General features: G+C 37.2%; 1 protein-coding gene and 1 non-coding gene across 3 annotated transcripts; both read right to left on the reverse strand.

Moving 5' to 3' along the window:
* Positions 1 to 835: 835 nt before the first annotated feature.
* On the reverse strand, positions 836 to 942 carry LOC148570215 (small nucleolar RNA R71). Its single transcript, XR_015908212.1, has one exon. It is a non-coding gene; the product is annotated as a small nucleolar RNA R71 (small nucleolar RNA).
* A 5,557-nt stretch (positions 943 to 6,499) lies between these two features.
* On the reverse strand, positions 6,500 to 8,288 carry LOC107630251 (uncharacterized). 2 transcript variants are annotated; one of them, XM_016333347.3, is made up of 3 exons: positions 7,500 to 8,288; positions 7,205 to 7,402; positions 6,500 to 7,119 (listed from the first exon to the last, which is right to left on the reverse strand). In XM_016333347.3, the coding sequence occupies exons 1-3, from the start codon at positions 8,286 to 8,288 to the stop codon at positions 6,724 to 6,726; spliced, it is 1,383 nt and encodes a 460-aa protein (XP_016188833.1). In that variant the 3' UTR covers positions 6,500 to 6,723. The 2 variants fall into 2 exon arrangements, with proteins under 2 accessions (XP_016188833.1, XP_016188832.1); XM_016333346.3 differs by having other exon boundaries at positions 6,500 to 7,122.
* Positions 8,289 to 15,708: the final 7,420 nt, after the last annotated feature.

Genomic DNA, 15,708 nt, shown 5'->3' on the forward strand with positions numbered 1-15,708 from the left:
TTCTTTATCTTCTTCTTTTCTCTTCACATCTCATTGGAAGCTCTATTGTCCAAGTGGCACAAAAAGCTTTCTTGTGATTTTCTTTTCATCTTCCATGTTCTCTTTTTTTCTATCTTCTTTTATTTACTCTTATCTACTATTTTCAAGGTATTTTTTCTACTTCTTTTATTTATTTTTATTTTTATTTTTTATCTTCTTCTTCTTTCTTTACTTTTGACTTTAAGGAGGAGCTTCTTGTCTATTGGAAGTCTCTTTCTTTTCCTTCTTCTTTCTTTTCCTTCTTTTTTCTTTTCTTCTTGTTATGACCAGGAACAGGGATAAATAACCCCTCTTGACTCTTGATCTTGAACCTGAGAAGACTCTGAGGAGGCGCCTACATCAAGCTAGAGCACAACACTCCAGAAGAGACCTTTCAGAAAGTTTTGAATAAGAACTGGAGGACATGTCCGAACCACAAGAGGAGTCTAGAAAAGTCCTTGGTGACTTCACCATGCCTACCTCTAACTTTTATGGCAGAAGCATTGCTGTACCTGCCGTTGGAGCTAGCAATTTTGAGCTTAAACCTCAGTTAGTCTCTCTTCTGCAGCAGAACTGTAAATTCTATGGACTTCCACTAGAAGATCCACATCAATTCTTAGCAGAATTCTTACAGATCTGTGATACTGTAAAGACTAATGGAGTTAATCATGAAGTCTACAAGCTGATGCTCTTTCCCTTTGCCTTAAGAGACAGAGCTAAGTTCTGGTTGAATGCCCAACCTAGAGAGAGTCTTGACTCTTGGGAAAAGCTAGTTAATGCTTTTCTGGTTAAGTTCTTTCCTCCTCAAAGGATGAGCAAGATTAGAGTGGAAGTTCAAACTTTCAGACAAAAAGAAGGTGAATCCCTCTATGAAGCCTGGGAAAGATACAAGCAACTGATCAGGAGATGTCCTCTTGACATACTCTCAGAATGGTCCCTCATAGGCGTGTTCTATGATGGTTTGTCTGAGATGTCCAAAATTTCATTGGACAGCTCAGCAGGTGGATCTTTCCACTTGAAGAAAACATCTGCAGAAGCTAGAGAACTCATTGAGATGGTTGCAAACAACCAATTCATGTACACCTCTGAGAGGAATCCTATAAACCATGGAATCTCTCAGAAGAAAGGAGTTCATGAAGTGGAGGCTCTGAATGCCATCTTGACTCAGAATAAGATCCTGACCCAACAAGTCAACATGATCTCTCAACATCTCACTGGGATGCAAACTGCACCTGGTAGTAATCAGGAAGCTTCTCTTGAAGAAGAAGCTTATGATCCTGATCAACCCACCATGAAGGAGGTGAATTACATGGGAGAACCCTATGAAAACACTTACAACCCTTCATGGAGGAATCATCCTAACCTTTCATGGAAGGATCAACAGAAACCTCAGCAAAGTTTCAATAACAACCAAGGTGGTAGGAACCAGAATAGGTTCAATAACAGACCACCATTCCCATCCTCTCAAGGGAATATGGAGACCTATAAGCAGAGCCTCTCTGTTTTAGCTATTCTAGTCTCCAGCCTACACATATAGTAAACAATGTAAACAACAGATTAGATGGGATAGTATTTTTTTCATGGGTTTTTTAATTTTAAAATTAATTTAAAATTAATTTTAACTTTGTTTGTGTATTAGCAATTTTGTGATTTATCTTGTGTTGAATTTAGGAAATTTTATCAACTTATCTCACATTTACTCAATGAAATAACATAATTTTATGAATCTCTCCTAATTTGTGCTTAAGAGTGAAAACATACTTTTTAGGCATTTAAATTGCTAATTTTGATTCAGTTTGATTCCACTCGATGCCTTGATATATTTGTTGAGTGATTTCAGATTCATAAGGCAAGGAATGGATGGAAGAAGTGAGGAGAAAATTATGCAAAATGGAGAATTCATGAAGAAATGAGCATTTGAAAGATTCAAGCCACACTTCTTAAATTTATCAACATAAAAAATCTTGTTGCAATATTAACAAATGTAAGTTGATTCAAAATTTTAATGCTATTATTATTATTATTATTATTATTATTATTATTATTATTATTATTATTATTATTATTATTATTATTATTATAAAACCTTCAGTTTGTTTTCTTGGATAACCTTAATAAGAGTTGTTAAAATATTTTTGACAAGAAATATTTAGTTATTAATCTTTGTTTTAGAATGTGTAATATGATTAGAATATTCATTAAAATACTCAATGAAGTAATAGTAAGACTTAATACTACAAGCCGTTAACATGATATATATAAATCTGATGCTATTCATCCAATTTAGTATAGTGTCCTCCTAAATCGAATTTAATGAATTCGATTTATTGTATATCATAGTAATTCGAATTCGATTTATTCGATTTACATATATTTAGTATAAATTGCATATTTTTACCATAGAGGTTCCTTTGAATGTACATCTGCAGTGTATGAGTTCTGATGACTACTCATCCTTTGATGAGGATGAGGACACTAGGGAAGAGCAAGTTGCTCGGTACCTAGGAGCTTTTATGAAGTTGAATGCCAAGTTGTTTGGTACAGAGCCTCTGGAGGAAGAACCTCCACTGCTTTCCAAAGAACTCGATGCTTTGGTTCAGCAGAGGCTACCTCAGAAGCTTCCAGATCCTGGATGCTTTCTAATTCCTTGAACCATAGGCACCATGACCTTTGATAAGGCTCTGTGTGACCTAGGGTCAAGCAACAACCTCATGCCACTATCTGTAATGGAGAAGTTGGGAATCATTAAGGTGAAAGCTGTAAACATCTCATTAGAGATGGCAGACAAGACAATGAAGAAGCCATATGGCTTAGTAGAGGATGTCTTGGTGAAGGTTGAAAGCCACTACATCCTTGTAAACTTCATAGTCTTGGATATTGGAGAAGATGAGGATGACTCTGTCATCCTTGGAAGACCTTTCCTAACTACTGCCAATGCTATCATTGATGTGGCTAAAGGAGAACTGACTCTACAACTGGGAGAGGATCACATCTTGTTCAAGATGTCTCATCTCAATTCTCCCTCTAAAAGAGAGATAACTGTGCAACACTTAGTGTTCCAACCTGGTGCGCGTCTACGCAAATCCCACACTGTTCGTACATCAGCAGTACCAGCAAGTCACGAAGATTGTGGCTTGAAGCCAGCAATGATTGTCTTGCAGGTCTTAGTCAGGCGGAACTATATTTTTCTTAGTTTTAGTAAAATTCATTTAAATCACTCCCCTATTTGTTTAAATGACATTTAATCTCCGTCCATGTAGGACGAAAAATTAAGTTATGTTTATAGAAGTGTTTAATGTTACATTTTTTAAATATAAAGGTGTATTTGATTTATATTTATATTTTTTGTTTTTATTTTTTATATTTTTATTTTAAAAATGTATAGAAAAAAAAGAAACACAATAAACTTTTTTTGTTATCTTTTGTATATTTTTTTATAAAATTCTAAAATATAAAAAATACTAAACATAAAAATAAAAATACAAATCAAGTACAACTTTCGATGTTGAATTTATTATTATCTAAATCTTGGAGGACTAGAGGAGGTTGATGTTAATTTGATTTTTATTGCTGTTGATTTATTAATAATTTTTTTTTGAAATTTATGTTGTTTGAATCTACTATATTATGCTAAACAGGGTGGGTTGGTTTTTGTAAAACTGGAGCACTATTATTTTTCACCTGGCGTGCCAATTGGTCCAAACTCCATCTCTCTCGGGACACAGATAGACACGGAGATCAATCAAATGTTGTTTAACTCATTTCCAAATTACAGCTGAAGCTTTAGCTTAGTAGTCTATCATCAATTCATCATGCTTCTTAAAATACTATACCTTGGTTAAAATCTCACTAGAGACATTGGATGAACCATTAATAGAGTGTGTGTTGAGTGTGAATGTGTGTGAATATTGTAGAGCTAAATCTTAAAGTAGTCTTTAAACTTGCACTCGAACCTCAAAGTGATTCCTAAAGTTAATAATTACTCAAATTCATTCCCAGAATTGCCCTCTAGGATTCATAATAGTCCATAAGATAATTTTCGTCCATCCTTGCCATTGGAGATGATTGAAACGACGTCGTTTTGTATTTATTAAAAAAAGAAATGAAGAAAAACACGCTTCCCTCCCCCAACCCTTCCCCAGATTTTCTTTCCCTTTCCCTTCCACACTTCCTTTTCTTTTTCCCAACCCTTCCCAGTTCCCTATTTCCTTTCTCTTCCACGCTCCCCTTCCCCTTTCCCTTTCCCTTTCCCAACCCATCCCCAGTTCCCCTTTCCCTTCCCCTTCTCCTTTCCCAATCTGAGGCCCTTCCCCTTCTCCTCCTTCTTCCCCAACCTCTACGGACCTGTTAGTTTTTTGTTATAATTATTATGGCGCTGCACTCGGTGCCTTCTATTTCTCAACCGCACCGAGAGCTGTTATTATCGTCAATCTTAGCTACTAGAACTGACTCGCGTCTTCTACTCCAGTTCGCGGCTTTCGGCTCCAACAAGTCAGCGCGTCGCCGCCGCCTCTCTACTTTTCCTTCTACACCAATTGCGCCGCTATGTCATCGTTCTGCTATTAGAGCTGTTCTTGAACTCGACCGATGCAGCAGTAACAAGAGTAGCAGCGGAGTTCGCCATTCTCAACCTTCCAATGTCAAGCCACAGATCTGATTTCGGTGATCACTTCTTCAGAAGCACATAAACTTTTCTTTCTTTTTTTATTTTTAGCTTTTATTGACTGAAAATTGATGAGTAATGAGAATGTTTACTTAATTCATATGTGGAAATTGATGATTGATTGTATATGAAGAAAAACAAAATGAGGTAATGGAGGAATTAATTTTGAAATAAGGGAAGTAGAAGGAGACTGAGAGAAGATAAGAGAAGAGGGAGAGGTAGAGAAAGAGATAAAGAAGAGACAAAAGTGTAAGAGACTAGGTTGGGGGAGAGAAGCGTGCGGCGCGGCGCGACACCGTGACGGAAGCCACGACAACAAAGAGAAAAGTAAGGGGAGGCTCGGGTTTTTTTTTTTAATAAATACAAAACGGCTTCGTTTCAATCCTCTCCAATGGCAAAGATGGACAAAAATTATTTTAGAAACTACTATGAGTCTCAGAAGGCAATTTCGGGGACAAATTTGAATAATTATTAGTTTTAGGGATTACTTTAAGACTCAAGTGCAAGTTCAAGGACTACTTTAATATTTAACTCATATATGATTAAAAAAATTCATTTCCAAATTTTAATACATACCGTATTATTTCTTGATCAAAATAAGGTGTCAACTTAATTTATTTATAGAATAATTGACCATTTGTACCCATGAGAGTTAAGAACGCTGACACTTGTACCCATCGTAGATGAAAACTGACTTTGTAACCGTGAAAGATGGGCTCCGTGTGACAAAAATAGCCTGGCTCGGGTTGGCACTTGCTTCGGGTTTGTGGCGTCCGACGTGGCTCTCCGAACCTCCCAAAGCCTAATCCACGTGTATCTTAACCTTTCTATATGAAGGTAATGCTTGAAATGAAAACTCTAGCAACTTGTCCTACCCAAATTGAACTCGTAACCCCAGCAATGTCAGCACGCAGACTTAACTCTGATGCAACTCCAGGAAGTCGCAGCAGTTCCTCAAGTTCGAAGAAGATGAAAGAGAAGAAGCTCGACGGCAAATATTTCTGTGGGATGGATGTTATGTTGATGGAGTCTGGAACGATGACGAACCCTAACAGATGGTTCATCAGATGTCCTGTATGGGCGGTAAGGACCAGATGCTGTTCTTGTTGAGGTGAGACAATTAGTTCTGAGTTTTAGTTGACAATGAGGGTTTTTTTTTTCTTTCTCAGACAAGAGATTGCAGATACTTTGTTTGGGTGGATGAACTCGAACAAGGATGGGAGGGCCTGACAAGATGTTTAGCGAAGAGAAAGTTCGAGCATTGTTATGCAACCCCTGATGATGGATTGACTCTCACTGCAGGGGGAAAATCAGCAAGCATCCTCAATGATGGCTAGGAAGATAGACAAATTTAGGGTTGAAATTAGGGATAAAATTAGGGGAATTAGAGTGTTGATTACAACCGTTGCACTGGGGTAGCGTTTTGTTTGTTTTGTGAGTTGTATTTGGTGATGAAATCGTAAGACTTGTAAAATTGGAGATCTTTGTTCGTGATAATTATATTTTCAAATGAAATTGGCTTGATATGGATTGTTCCTAATCTATACTGGTTTGCTTTACATGTGATACATTGATGTAGATACACAGGGTTTGAACATGTTGCTGCAATCTGAAATGATTCTGATAACGTTTAAAAGTAGACATTAATGTTGAAAATGGACATGAATCTCTATCTTATCTCCTTAAGGATCAAACAATAAGTTGGAATGTAGTAACCTGATTGTTTTGCTATTCAACATATGAGTTCGAACCAAATTGAATACATAAAATGCTGTAACAATAGTGATAACTGAAAAAGGCAGAAGAAGGCAAGTATCTAAAATCTGTAACAAGACTTCGTTCCTTATATAAATAAAGATGCTGCAGGTTCCAAAACTTATGAAGTAAGACAAACTGCTCTGTACTGGCAACTGAAATTACACCCTCCATAAAAGCATTACTAAGTCATATCTAAGCAAAAGCATGAAAATGCATAACAAAACACAAGAGTTATGTTTCTCACTGGTGTAAACTAAATACAACAAAAAGCAACCATAACTAGTCTACGATATTGGGGTCGAGTTACTGCTCCCACTTGATAGGCCATTTTTTCCTCCGCTTGATCCACGTATCCTGCTTCGACCTCTACCTTGACCTCTCCCTGTGTCAGATGTGCCTCGACCTCTAGCAGTTGGAGTCACAACTCCAGGTGTGGGCATGAACTGCATGAACCGGGTGCTTGTTCCTACACTAGCACCTTGCATTGGATGAGGCGCAGTTTGAGAGTTGTGTGTGGATGGAGTTGTAGCTGGCTGGTTGGCAGGTGGTGTCGTTGGCTGCTGTCTTTGTCCGGTCGGAGGCGGTCGTTTAACACTTCTCCTTCTAACTTGTTTTCTGGTTGTTACGTTGTTTGTTGGTGGTTGTGGTGGTGCAGTTGGTGGGCGAGGCATTGGGTGAGGCTGCTGCAATCCACAGAACAACGTAGTCATTATGACACAAGGTTTACAAGGCAGCTTAGTGAAGTGATTAAAACAATGCACTTACTTGCGGAGTGTGGGCTGGTGTGGTTTTGTTTCTCTCTTCAGTGGCCTCTTGTTCAGCCTCTGCATCCTCTAATGTCTCCTCATAGTACATTTCAGCCAGCATATCCTCATCCTCCTCATCTGCTAGTGCTTGAGGTGCAGAACTCCCTTCACCCATAGCTTCCTTCCGCTTTTTACAACTTCTCTTATTGTGACCAGCCTAAGGAAAGAAGTATTACTCGTAAAATCAACTTAAAATCACATGAATAAATAATTATAGAATTTACAGAATTTCATTACAAATTGGTTTACCATACCTGGAGGCAGTACTTGCAGATAATAGTCCCAATCCTCCTCGTAGTTCTATGAGGGTCACTCTTCTCTTTAGGGCCATCATTTCTCTTGTCTCTCTTGAGTGTTGGTCGCCCGATTGGTTTTCTATACAGTGGTGGAAGAATGGGGAGGGTTTCAAGGTGCTCCCAGTACTCCTGGCTTGGAACTGGACGCATGGAAGTCTGATAGGCTGCGTTGTATGCACCCATGGTAAGCCAGTTGTGTGCATATTCTTCGGGCCTCCTGTTCTGGTAAGCCAAAGCAGCACAGGCATGTCTACATGGTAGCCCTGTGATTTGCCATAATCGACAGCTGCATGTACCTTTGCCAAGGTCCACACTTACCTTAATTGGCAGACAATGCACCTCATACACATTCCCTGCGTCATCTCCAGTAGGCAGAGGCCTCCATTTGTTGCTCTCTCGCTTTTCCCTTTCTAATCTGCTCTGTTGGGTTGGAGCTAACCTTCCACTGTACCCAACCAAAGCCTTTTTGTTTCTAGCCATAATCCGCATTACGTAGCACCTCACTTCCTCCAACATCGTAATTATAGGCTTACCCTTCATCTTCTTCACCTTGGCATTAAAGACCTCGCAGTTGTTGTTGGTGTAGTTGTCCAACTTAAGGTACTCACTAAAATGAGCTCTGCTCCATTGTTTAGGGCTTATCTTATCTAAGTACTCCCAAGCCCCAGCATTGATCCTTTTTAGTCTCTCCATGGCAGCATTGAAGTCCTGTGTGGTGGTAGCCTTGGCACAAGACCACATGCACATTTTCAGCTGCAAATCACTCTATTTCTTGCGGAAATTTTGCCATATATGCATTGCACAGAATAAGATAGATTTGATTATTTGCGTCCTGTCCGATGGCTGTCAGTAACTGCCCCCCGTAATATCCTCTTATGAATGTCCCATCCAACCCTATAAAAGGTCTACATCCACCCATAAACCCCTTCTTGCACGCATCAAAGCAAACATAGATCCTCAGAAAAATAGGATTCAAATCAGGCATGGGATTTGTGTGGATGCTTACTGTCGACCCTGGATTAGTCTTCAGTATCTCGTTAGCGTAATCACGAAGTCGTGCATACTGTGCAATCTCAGAACCCTCAATCCTCTCCTTTGCTTTCTTCATAGATCTATAGATTTTCCTTTCATTGATAAGTACATCATACTCGGATCTGAAGTATTGGTCAGCCTCCCTCACTGTCAGGTTTGGCTGCACTCGTATTCTCTCCTCTAACTCATCTATGACCCACTTTCCATCTGCTGACTTACAGTGATTGTCCCTGCTGCAGGTATGTTCATTTACGAATGTCTTTACCTGATAACTTGCTAGAAATGTTCTCTTGGCACAGTATATTTGCCAAGGACAGTCCTCATCATAGCATATGGCCTTCGATCTTGTAGAATCACAACGAACAAAGAATATGCTCCTTCCAATATTGTTATTGTACTTTCGGACAGCCTTCCTGAAGTGGCTTAGAGTTTCAAACTCCATCCCAACCTCCAACCGCACCTGATTCACTGGGGCATCAGCATTGCTCTGAGGAAAAACTGGCGTCTGGTTAGTATCCTCGTCACTTGCTATGTTGTGCAATTCCTCTAATTTATAGCAATGATGTCCAGGATTTTCATTAGAGAAATCATCCTCATCAACGGGGACGTAGAAAGTTGGAGGCTTGTCCGGATCGGGGTTTGGGATGAAAGACTGGTCTGTAGGGGGCCTCTTAGTTGATCTCCTCTTGTTCACCTTTGGCCTTCCCTGAACCTCCTCTGAAGGATTGCTCTGATCATTCTGGGGAGTCCTATTAGTCTCAGAGGGTGGGACTGTTTGAGGGGTTGATTGTGAGAGTGGATTCCCATATGGATGTAGGGTGTATTGGGTTAGTTGTTCTGGTTCAAGAGGTGTAGAGACATTGGGTTCAGAAGAAGGGACTGAGTCTGAACAAGCAGTGTGTGTTGGTTGCTGATCTTGTTGAATAGGTGGCTGGGAAGGTTGGAACTGAGTTGATGGTGGTTTATCTGGTATGACAGGTGTTGGGGGAGGCTGAGAAACCTGTCCTGCCTCAACAGATCCTGAAAGTTGTGGGTCTGCTGTCTCCTAGGCCATAGTGATATTGTCCTCTTTTTGGACCTCAAAACCAGCTTGTTTATGTGCTTCATAGGCATCTTCCCTGCTCTGGGCCTCACTCCTTTTTCGGTCCTCCATCCCAACTTGTACATTACGTACAATTTCAGCATCATCCTCATCTTCCACTACTATCAATCTTCTTTTTGGACTCTTTTTCGGAGTTGGAACCCTTTTAGCACAACGCTTTACTCTCATCTTTGATGGAGTCATGTTGTTCTCCTCAACTAACATTGGTCATCCACCGGATGCTCTGTATATACATTTATTCTGTTACTGTTCTTCACAGCTGCCTTATACATCCTAACTATATCCATGTCAACCCTGAGGTCCCTCAACCCATCATTAAGCTCTTTCCCAGGTTCCAGCCAGAAAAAATTACTAACAGATGTATATCATATGTCCTTCAGCAAATCAGATACGAAAAAATCATTCAAGGTATCAACATTAACCCTCTCTATCTCTGTGACTTCACCACCAACGTAACTAAGCTTCCCACACGGCCCTCTCTCAAACCGTCCTCTATGATTAATACACAGTGTTATATGGATGGTGGCCATTCCTGAAAGTGAAATAAACCAACACATTCTAAGAAAACAGTACATGTTACTACACCTAACAGAAACCATAAATCAACTACTTAAGCACTTAACACAAACCAAAAATCAACTAATCAACTAATTTAGCAATTCTCAAGCACGATTTGATATGGTAATGTAATCTGTCTAACTAGTCTCAATGACATTTGAAATTAATTAACATTGGCAACGACATACCTCAGCTCTCTGCCGACCAAAGGGAGTGACCTCTACACCGTCGGCGACGAAATCCCTGGGTTCGAGCTCTGCTGCCTATTCCTTGCAAGTTCCTCTTTCACGTTCTCGTTCTGATGGCTCTGTTCTGCTCCGAATGCCTTTTTCGACTTGTCAATGACAGCGTTGAAACAAAACAACGATCTTCTGTTGCTTCAGGGTGATGGCTTGGGAGTGTTCTAGACGTCTTCTCCGGCTTGGAAACAAAACGACGATTTCTGCTAGGGCATCAGCAAAATCCCGCGAAATTCTCTTCAATCTCCCATCCCTTACCAAAACAAATTGTCACACGGAACCCATCTCTCATGGTTACAAAGTCAGTTTCCATATACGATGGGTACAAATGTCAGCGTTCTTAACTCTCATGAGTACAAATGGTCAATTATTCTTTATTTATATATCTTAAACTTTTCATTATGAAAAAAATGCAGTCACCTGAATACTTTTTTCCCATATATCTGTTGAAATTTAGATGCCAAAGAAAATTGGCTATAAGAATGTCTCTGCTTGATTTAGATACTAATAAATTACTATATGCACAAAAAAAAAGTGTATTATTACATTTTTAAACGTTAGTATATTTGATAAAATTATAAACTACACTTATTATTTTTAAGCAAACTATACCTTTTTTTCTAAAGTTTAAAAATAAAAAAATAGACAACAGATTTTGGTATTAAAAAAACTTTTTTCTTAATACTGAAGTATCTATAAAATATCACATATTCTAAACTCTCAAATAAATGTGGAAATAAGATACTTCATTATAAAAAATATTAGATAATTATTTTGATATGATGACAAATTAATATGTATCAATAATGAAATGAAAACATAGATGAACAAGCAAGTGACATATATATAGATTATATTATCAGTATCAATATTTTTTTTTCTTATTTTTCAAAAAATATATTATATAATTTCTTATACTAACATGCTGTTGACATTAATAAACTAAATGATTGAAACATCATTTTGATTAATTTTGCAAATAGAAATACCCTTTTAATGATTTTTTAAATGACTAAAATAACTTTTTAAACTTTAATTTTGTTTATTTTAAAATAACTAAAATACTCTTTTACTTAATTTTAAAAGAATAGAATATTTCTTTAAGGACTAATTTTAAAAAGAATAAAATAATATTTTAAGATATATTAATGTTGTTTACTAGTATTATAAATAAAAAAATGGATTTAATGTTAAATATTAAAATATCCTATTAGATTAAGGATCTTTGATTGTATTAGAAACAAAATACTAGAGTTTGGTTACTAAAGGACTAAAACAACTTTTTAGTGTATTTTATTTAAACTTGTAATAAAATTCACTACAAAAGTATTTAGTGTTTTAAAATCATATTCAAATTTTTATTTTTTGATTCATTTAAACATTTGCTTAAAAAGGTATTTTAGTCTTTTAAAATGAATATTTAAAAAGGATACTTTAGTCTTTTTAAGATTAACTAAACTAAAAGTTTAATCATTTTTTTTTGTGATCGGAAAGAAAACAAACCACAAACTAAAGAAAGAAAAAAAGGTTAAATACTTCTTTCATCCCTAAGGTTTGAAGCCAAAATCAAAATCGTCCCCGATCTTTTTTTTTTATTAAAATCATCATCAACGTTACAAAATGTTATAAAATCGTCCTTTTCTACTTTAATTTTATTTTTTTTTACCAAATTATCCTTAATAATTAATATAAATAATAATAATATTAAAAAATAAAAACAAAACTCTCCCCCTACTCCCATATCTCTTCCCTTCTCTCCCCATACCCTTCCTCATACCCCCCACCCCCCACTCCCGTATCTCTTCCCTTTCTTTCCATTCTCTATGCATGTCACCAATGGACTCATCATACTACCCTAACCATAGCTCACCACTAATTCCTTACCTTTACCTCCCTGACCCAACCAATATTCCTCACGCCCACCACCACTGGACTCATCATCCCACCCACATCTCACCACTGCTTCTACAACACCTCCATATCCTTCACTTCACCACCGCAACACCACCCCTGTTCCCTCACCTCACTACTATACCTACTCTCATTATGATATTTCACCATTGCCACCTCACCTCAACAACAACAACAACAACAATTAATAAGGAGAGAGAACATAGATCTCGACAACAAGGAGGGAGGCAATGGAAATGGCAAAGTAAAGGAGAGTGGAGAAGAGAGGTTATGTGAGGTGGATGGAGAAGAGAGGTGGAGTCAAAAGTAAAGGCAAGCGGTGGTGAAGGTTGTGTCGTTGTCGTCGGATAGTGGAGGCCTGGCCAGCATGAGGTGAGACTAAGCTCTAAATAGTAGAAGGCGTCATTTGTAACGTTATAAGAGAAGCAACGATGAGGCTGAGCTTTGAGGGATTGGGGAAGGGGAAGGGGATGGGGGTGCCGGGGGGTATGAGGAAGGTGATGGGGAGAGAAGAAAGGGAAGAGATACGAGAGTGGGGTGCATGTGGAGGGAGGGGGAAAGGTTTTGTTTTTATTTTTTAATATCATTTTTATTATTTATATTAATTATTAAGGGTAATTTGGTAAAAAAATAATAGTTAAAGTAGAAAAGAACGATTTTATAACGTTTTGTAACGTTGAGGATGATTTTAATAACAAAAAAAGGTTGGGAACGATTTTGATTTTGGCCTTAGACTTTAGGAACGAAAAATATACTTAACCCAAGAAAAAACAAACAAGAAATTGCTTAAGAAAGGCAGTCTCATTCAAACTCCTTTCAAGGCAACAAAAGCTCCACTTGGAGAGAAAGGGTCATCATTGCAGCCTTTGTCATGATATCTGCTACTATGTTTGCATCTCTCAATATCAACCAGAGATTAGCACGCCATTTCTAAGACATGATATATCGAATTTTCAACACCAAAGGATCAATAAAACCACAGCAATCATGTAAATTATTAACAATAATAAAGACCTCTACACAATCTGTCTCACATATAATATCTCTTTAGCCCAAGTTTCAGGCTAAAAGAAAACCTCTCCAAATCACAAACAACTCTCCTTGCAAAATACTATGACTCTCAATTGTTCCTAGACAACCTCGTTGCCACCTTCCCTTCCAATCCCTGCTAACATAGGAAAAACCAACCCGGACACTATTGTCAGGATAGTTAGCATCACAATTAATCTTAAAGGTATCCACCAAGAAAGAATCCAAGAGCCACTAATGGTGGAGGGAAGGGATAAACACTCGTTACAACTCAAAAATATTCTAAAGCTCCTTTTCCAAGGACAAAGTTATACCAGTCACCTTATCCGTGGTCCAAGGCTCGTGGGGATGAAAGATTTTGTTATTTCTCGAACGCCAAATCCACCAAAGACCAGAAAATAATCTAAAAAGACGTTATTTGCTATTATGTAAGAACCAACTCATCAAATCCACTGGTTGACCGGAGATACCCAAAGCTTGCCAAACTAACTGGACTTTTGGACAATTCTGAATGCAATGTAAAACCGATTCCTGACCTGAGAAACATCGTGGACAGCTATCCATGTGTGAAATGCCCATCCTAAAACGAAATGCAGCAGTAAGAAGAGCCTCCCAAAGATATAGCCAGGCCAAGAATTTGTGCTTTTCTAGAATATGTTGACGCCAAAGCCAATTCTCCATATCCTCTTAACTAAACATCTTCCTACTGAGTCACAAATAACCACTACGAGCGTCATAAATATTTGTTCTGAATCAGCTTGAACATACGGGTTGTAAGAGTTAATGTTGCTTTGTAGAGACTGATTCAGAAGAGAATAAATATTCTCAAGGTTCCACTTTCCAGATGACCAAAGGTCCAAAATCCGGAGATCCAAATAAAAAATGTGAACATAATCCATCTCATGACACAATCGTCCCTCTCTTCTCCATTTAGAAAACCAAAAGTAAATGCACCAAATAAAACATTCCTTCAGGATATCTCAAACTCGACATATACTCTTCCAAACATAAGATCCCTTATTTCGAGATTGACTGAAGCAATCATCTTTAGAGAAATAGTATTTCTCCGTCAACAGTTGAACCCATCTTTTGTCAAGATGGTGAAAAAATTGCCAAACTAATTTTTCAAGAAGAGCAATATTAACACAAAAAAGTTCTCTAATTCCCAGACCTCCAACCTTCTTAGGGTGACAAACACCTTCCAGTTAACTAAATTCAGGTCTCTACCATCAACTTGACCCTTCTATAGAAAATTCTGCATCTTGGATTCTATTTTATTAGTTACCCCTTTAGGGAATAGAGATACTTGCATGCAATAAGTAGGAATTGCACTCACTACCGAATTAAGCAAACAAAGTATGCCGGCCTTATTAAGCAAATTCTCTTTCTAGCTAGCTAGTCTTCCTCAAATTTTGTCCAAATCATCATTGAAAGTTGCACGTGTCACCCGAAAGTGATTAAAGTTCACCTCTAAATATTTGTCCAAATTTTGGACGAATCTGATGGAGGACACTCTGGTAAATTAAAAATTCAAATTTATAACCATAGTAAGACATTTAAAAAACAAAGGATATTTTTGTTTATCTAAAATAAAAAAAATATATATATTAGTATTTTTAAAATTAAATTAAAATATCTAATTTGTAATAAAAATTAAACAACTTTACTTTTAAAATAGTATTTTAATCTTTTTATAAATGACTTCAAAAGAGTATTTTTGTCTTTTTAAAATTAACAAAAAAGGTTATTTTAATAATGGTTATAAGATAAAAAAAATGTTCAAAATCTAACAAAAATCATATTTAGAGAATTGATTTGGTGATTCTAATAAAAGAATCGGAGACTAGATTGATTGGCCTTTTTAATTTCTGTAGCACAAGATAACCTGTATATAAAAAGGGAACTAAAAAAATAAGAAAAAAATTAAAGCAACCACAGAGCGAGTTTAACATATAGAATATTCAGTCACAAAAAAATATATAAAATATTCTTTTTTATTAGTATCTATATATCCTTCGAACCTCACTTAGCCATTCCAAAATAAAAAACTAACCCATCTAAACCTTACATAGTCATTCCAAAACAAAGTACACATGAGAACAACTCAAATGGATGGCAAAAGTAATTATAATTCATTCACTATGAACAACCCTTTAGGTGTTGAAAAATTCAAGAGGCAAGGCCACATGATAGTTAACTTTTTTGCCGATTATTTTGATAATGTTAGAAACTATCCCGTTTTAAGTCAAGTTAAACCCAAATATCTTGAAAAACAGGGTCCATCTCTTGCTCCTAT

The sequence above is a fragment of the Arachis ipaensis genome, chromosome B3 (genome assembly GCF_059453495.1).
Source record: "Arachis ipaensis isolate K30076 ecotype BB chromosome B3, ASM5945349v1, whole genome shotgun sequence".
Classification (NCBI taxonomy): Eukaryota; Viridiplantae; Streptophyta; class Magnoliopsida; order Fabales; family Fabaceae; genus Arachis; species Arachis ipaensis.

What these genes read in the sequence shown, in the direction of transcription:
- LOC107630251 (XM_016333346.3), bottom strand. Translation starts at nt 8,288, where the DNA reads ATGTGCATGTGGTCTTGTGCCAAGGCTACCACCACACAGGACTTCAAT. An exon ending in TCTGCAAGTACTGCCTCCAG is followed by an intron (nt 7,403 to 7,499) that starts GTATGGTAAACC and finishes TTCTTTCCTTAG; the next exon opens with GCTGGTCACAATAAGAGAAG. An exon ending in CACCAGCCCACACTCCGCAA is followed by an intron (nt 7,123 to 7,204) that starts GTAAGTGCATTG and finishes TGTGGATTGCAG; the next exon opens with CAGCCTCACCCAATGCCTCG.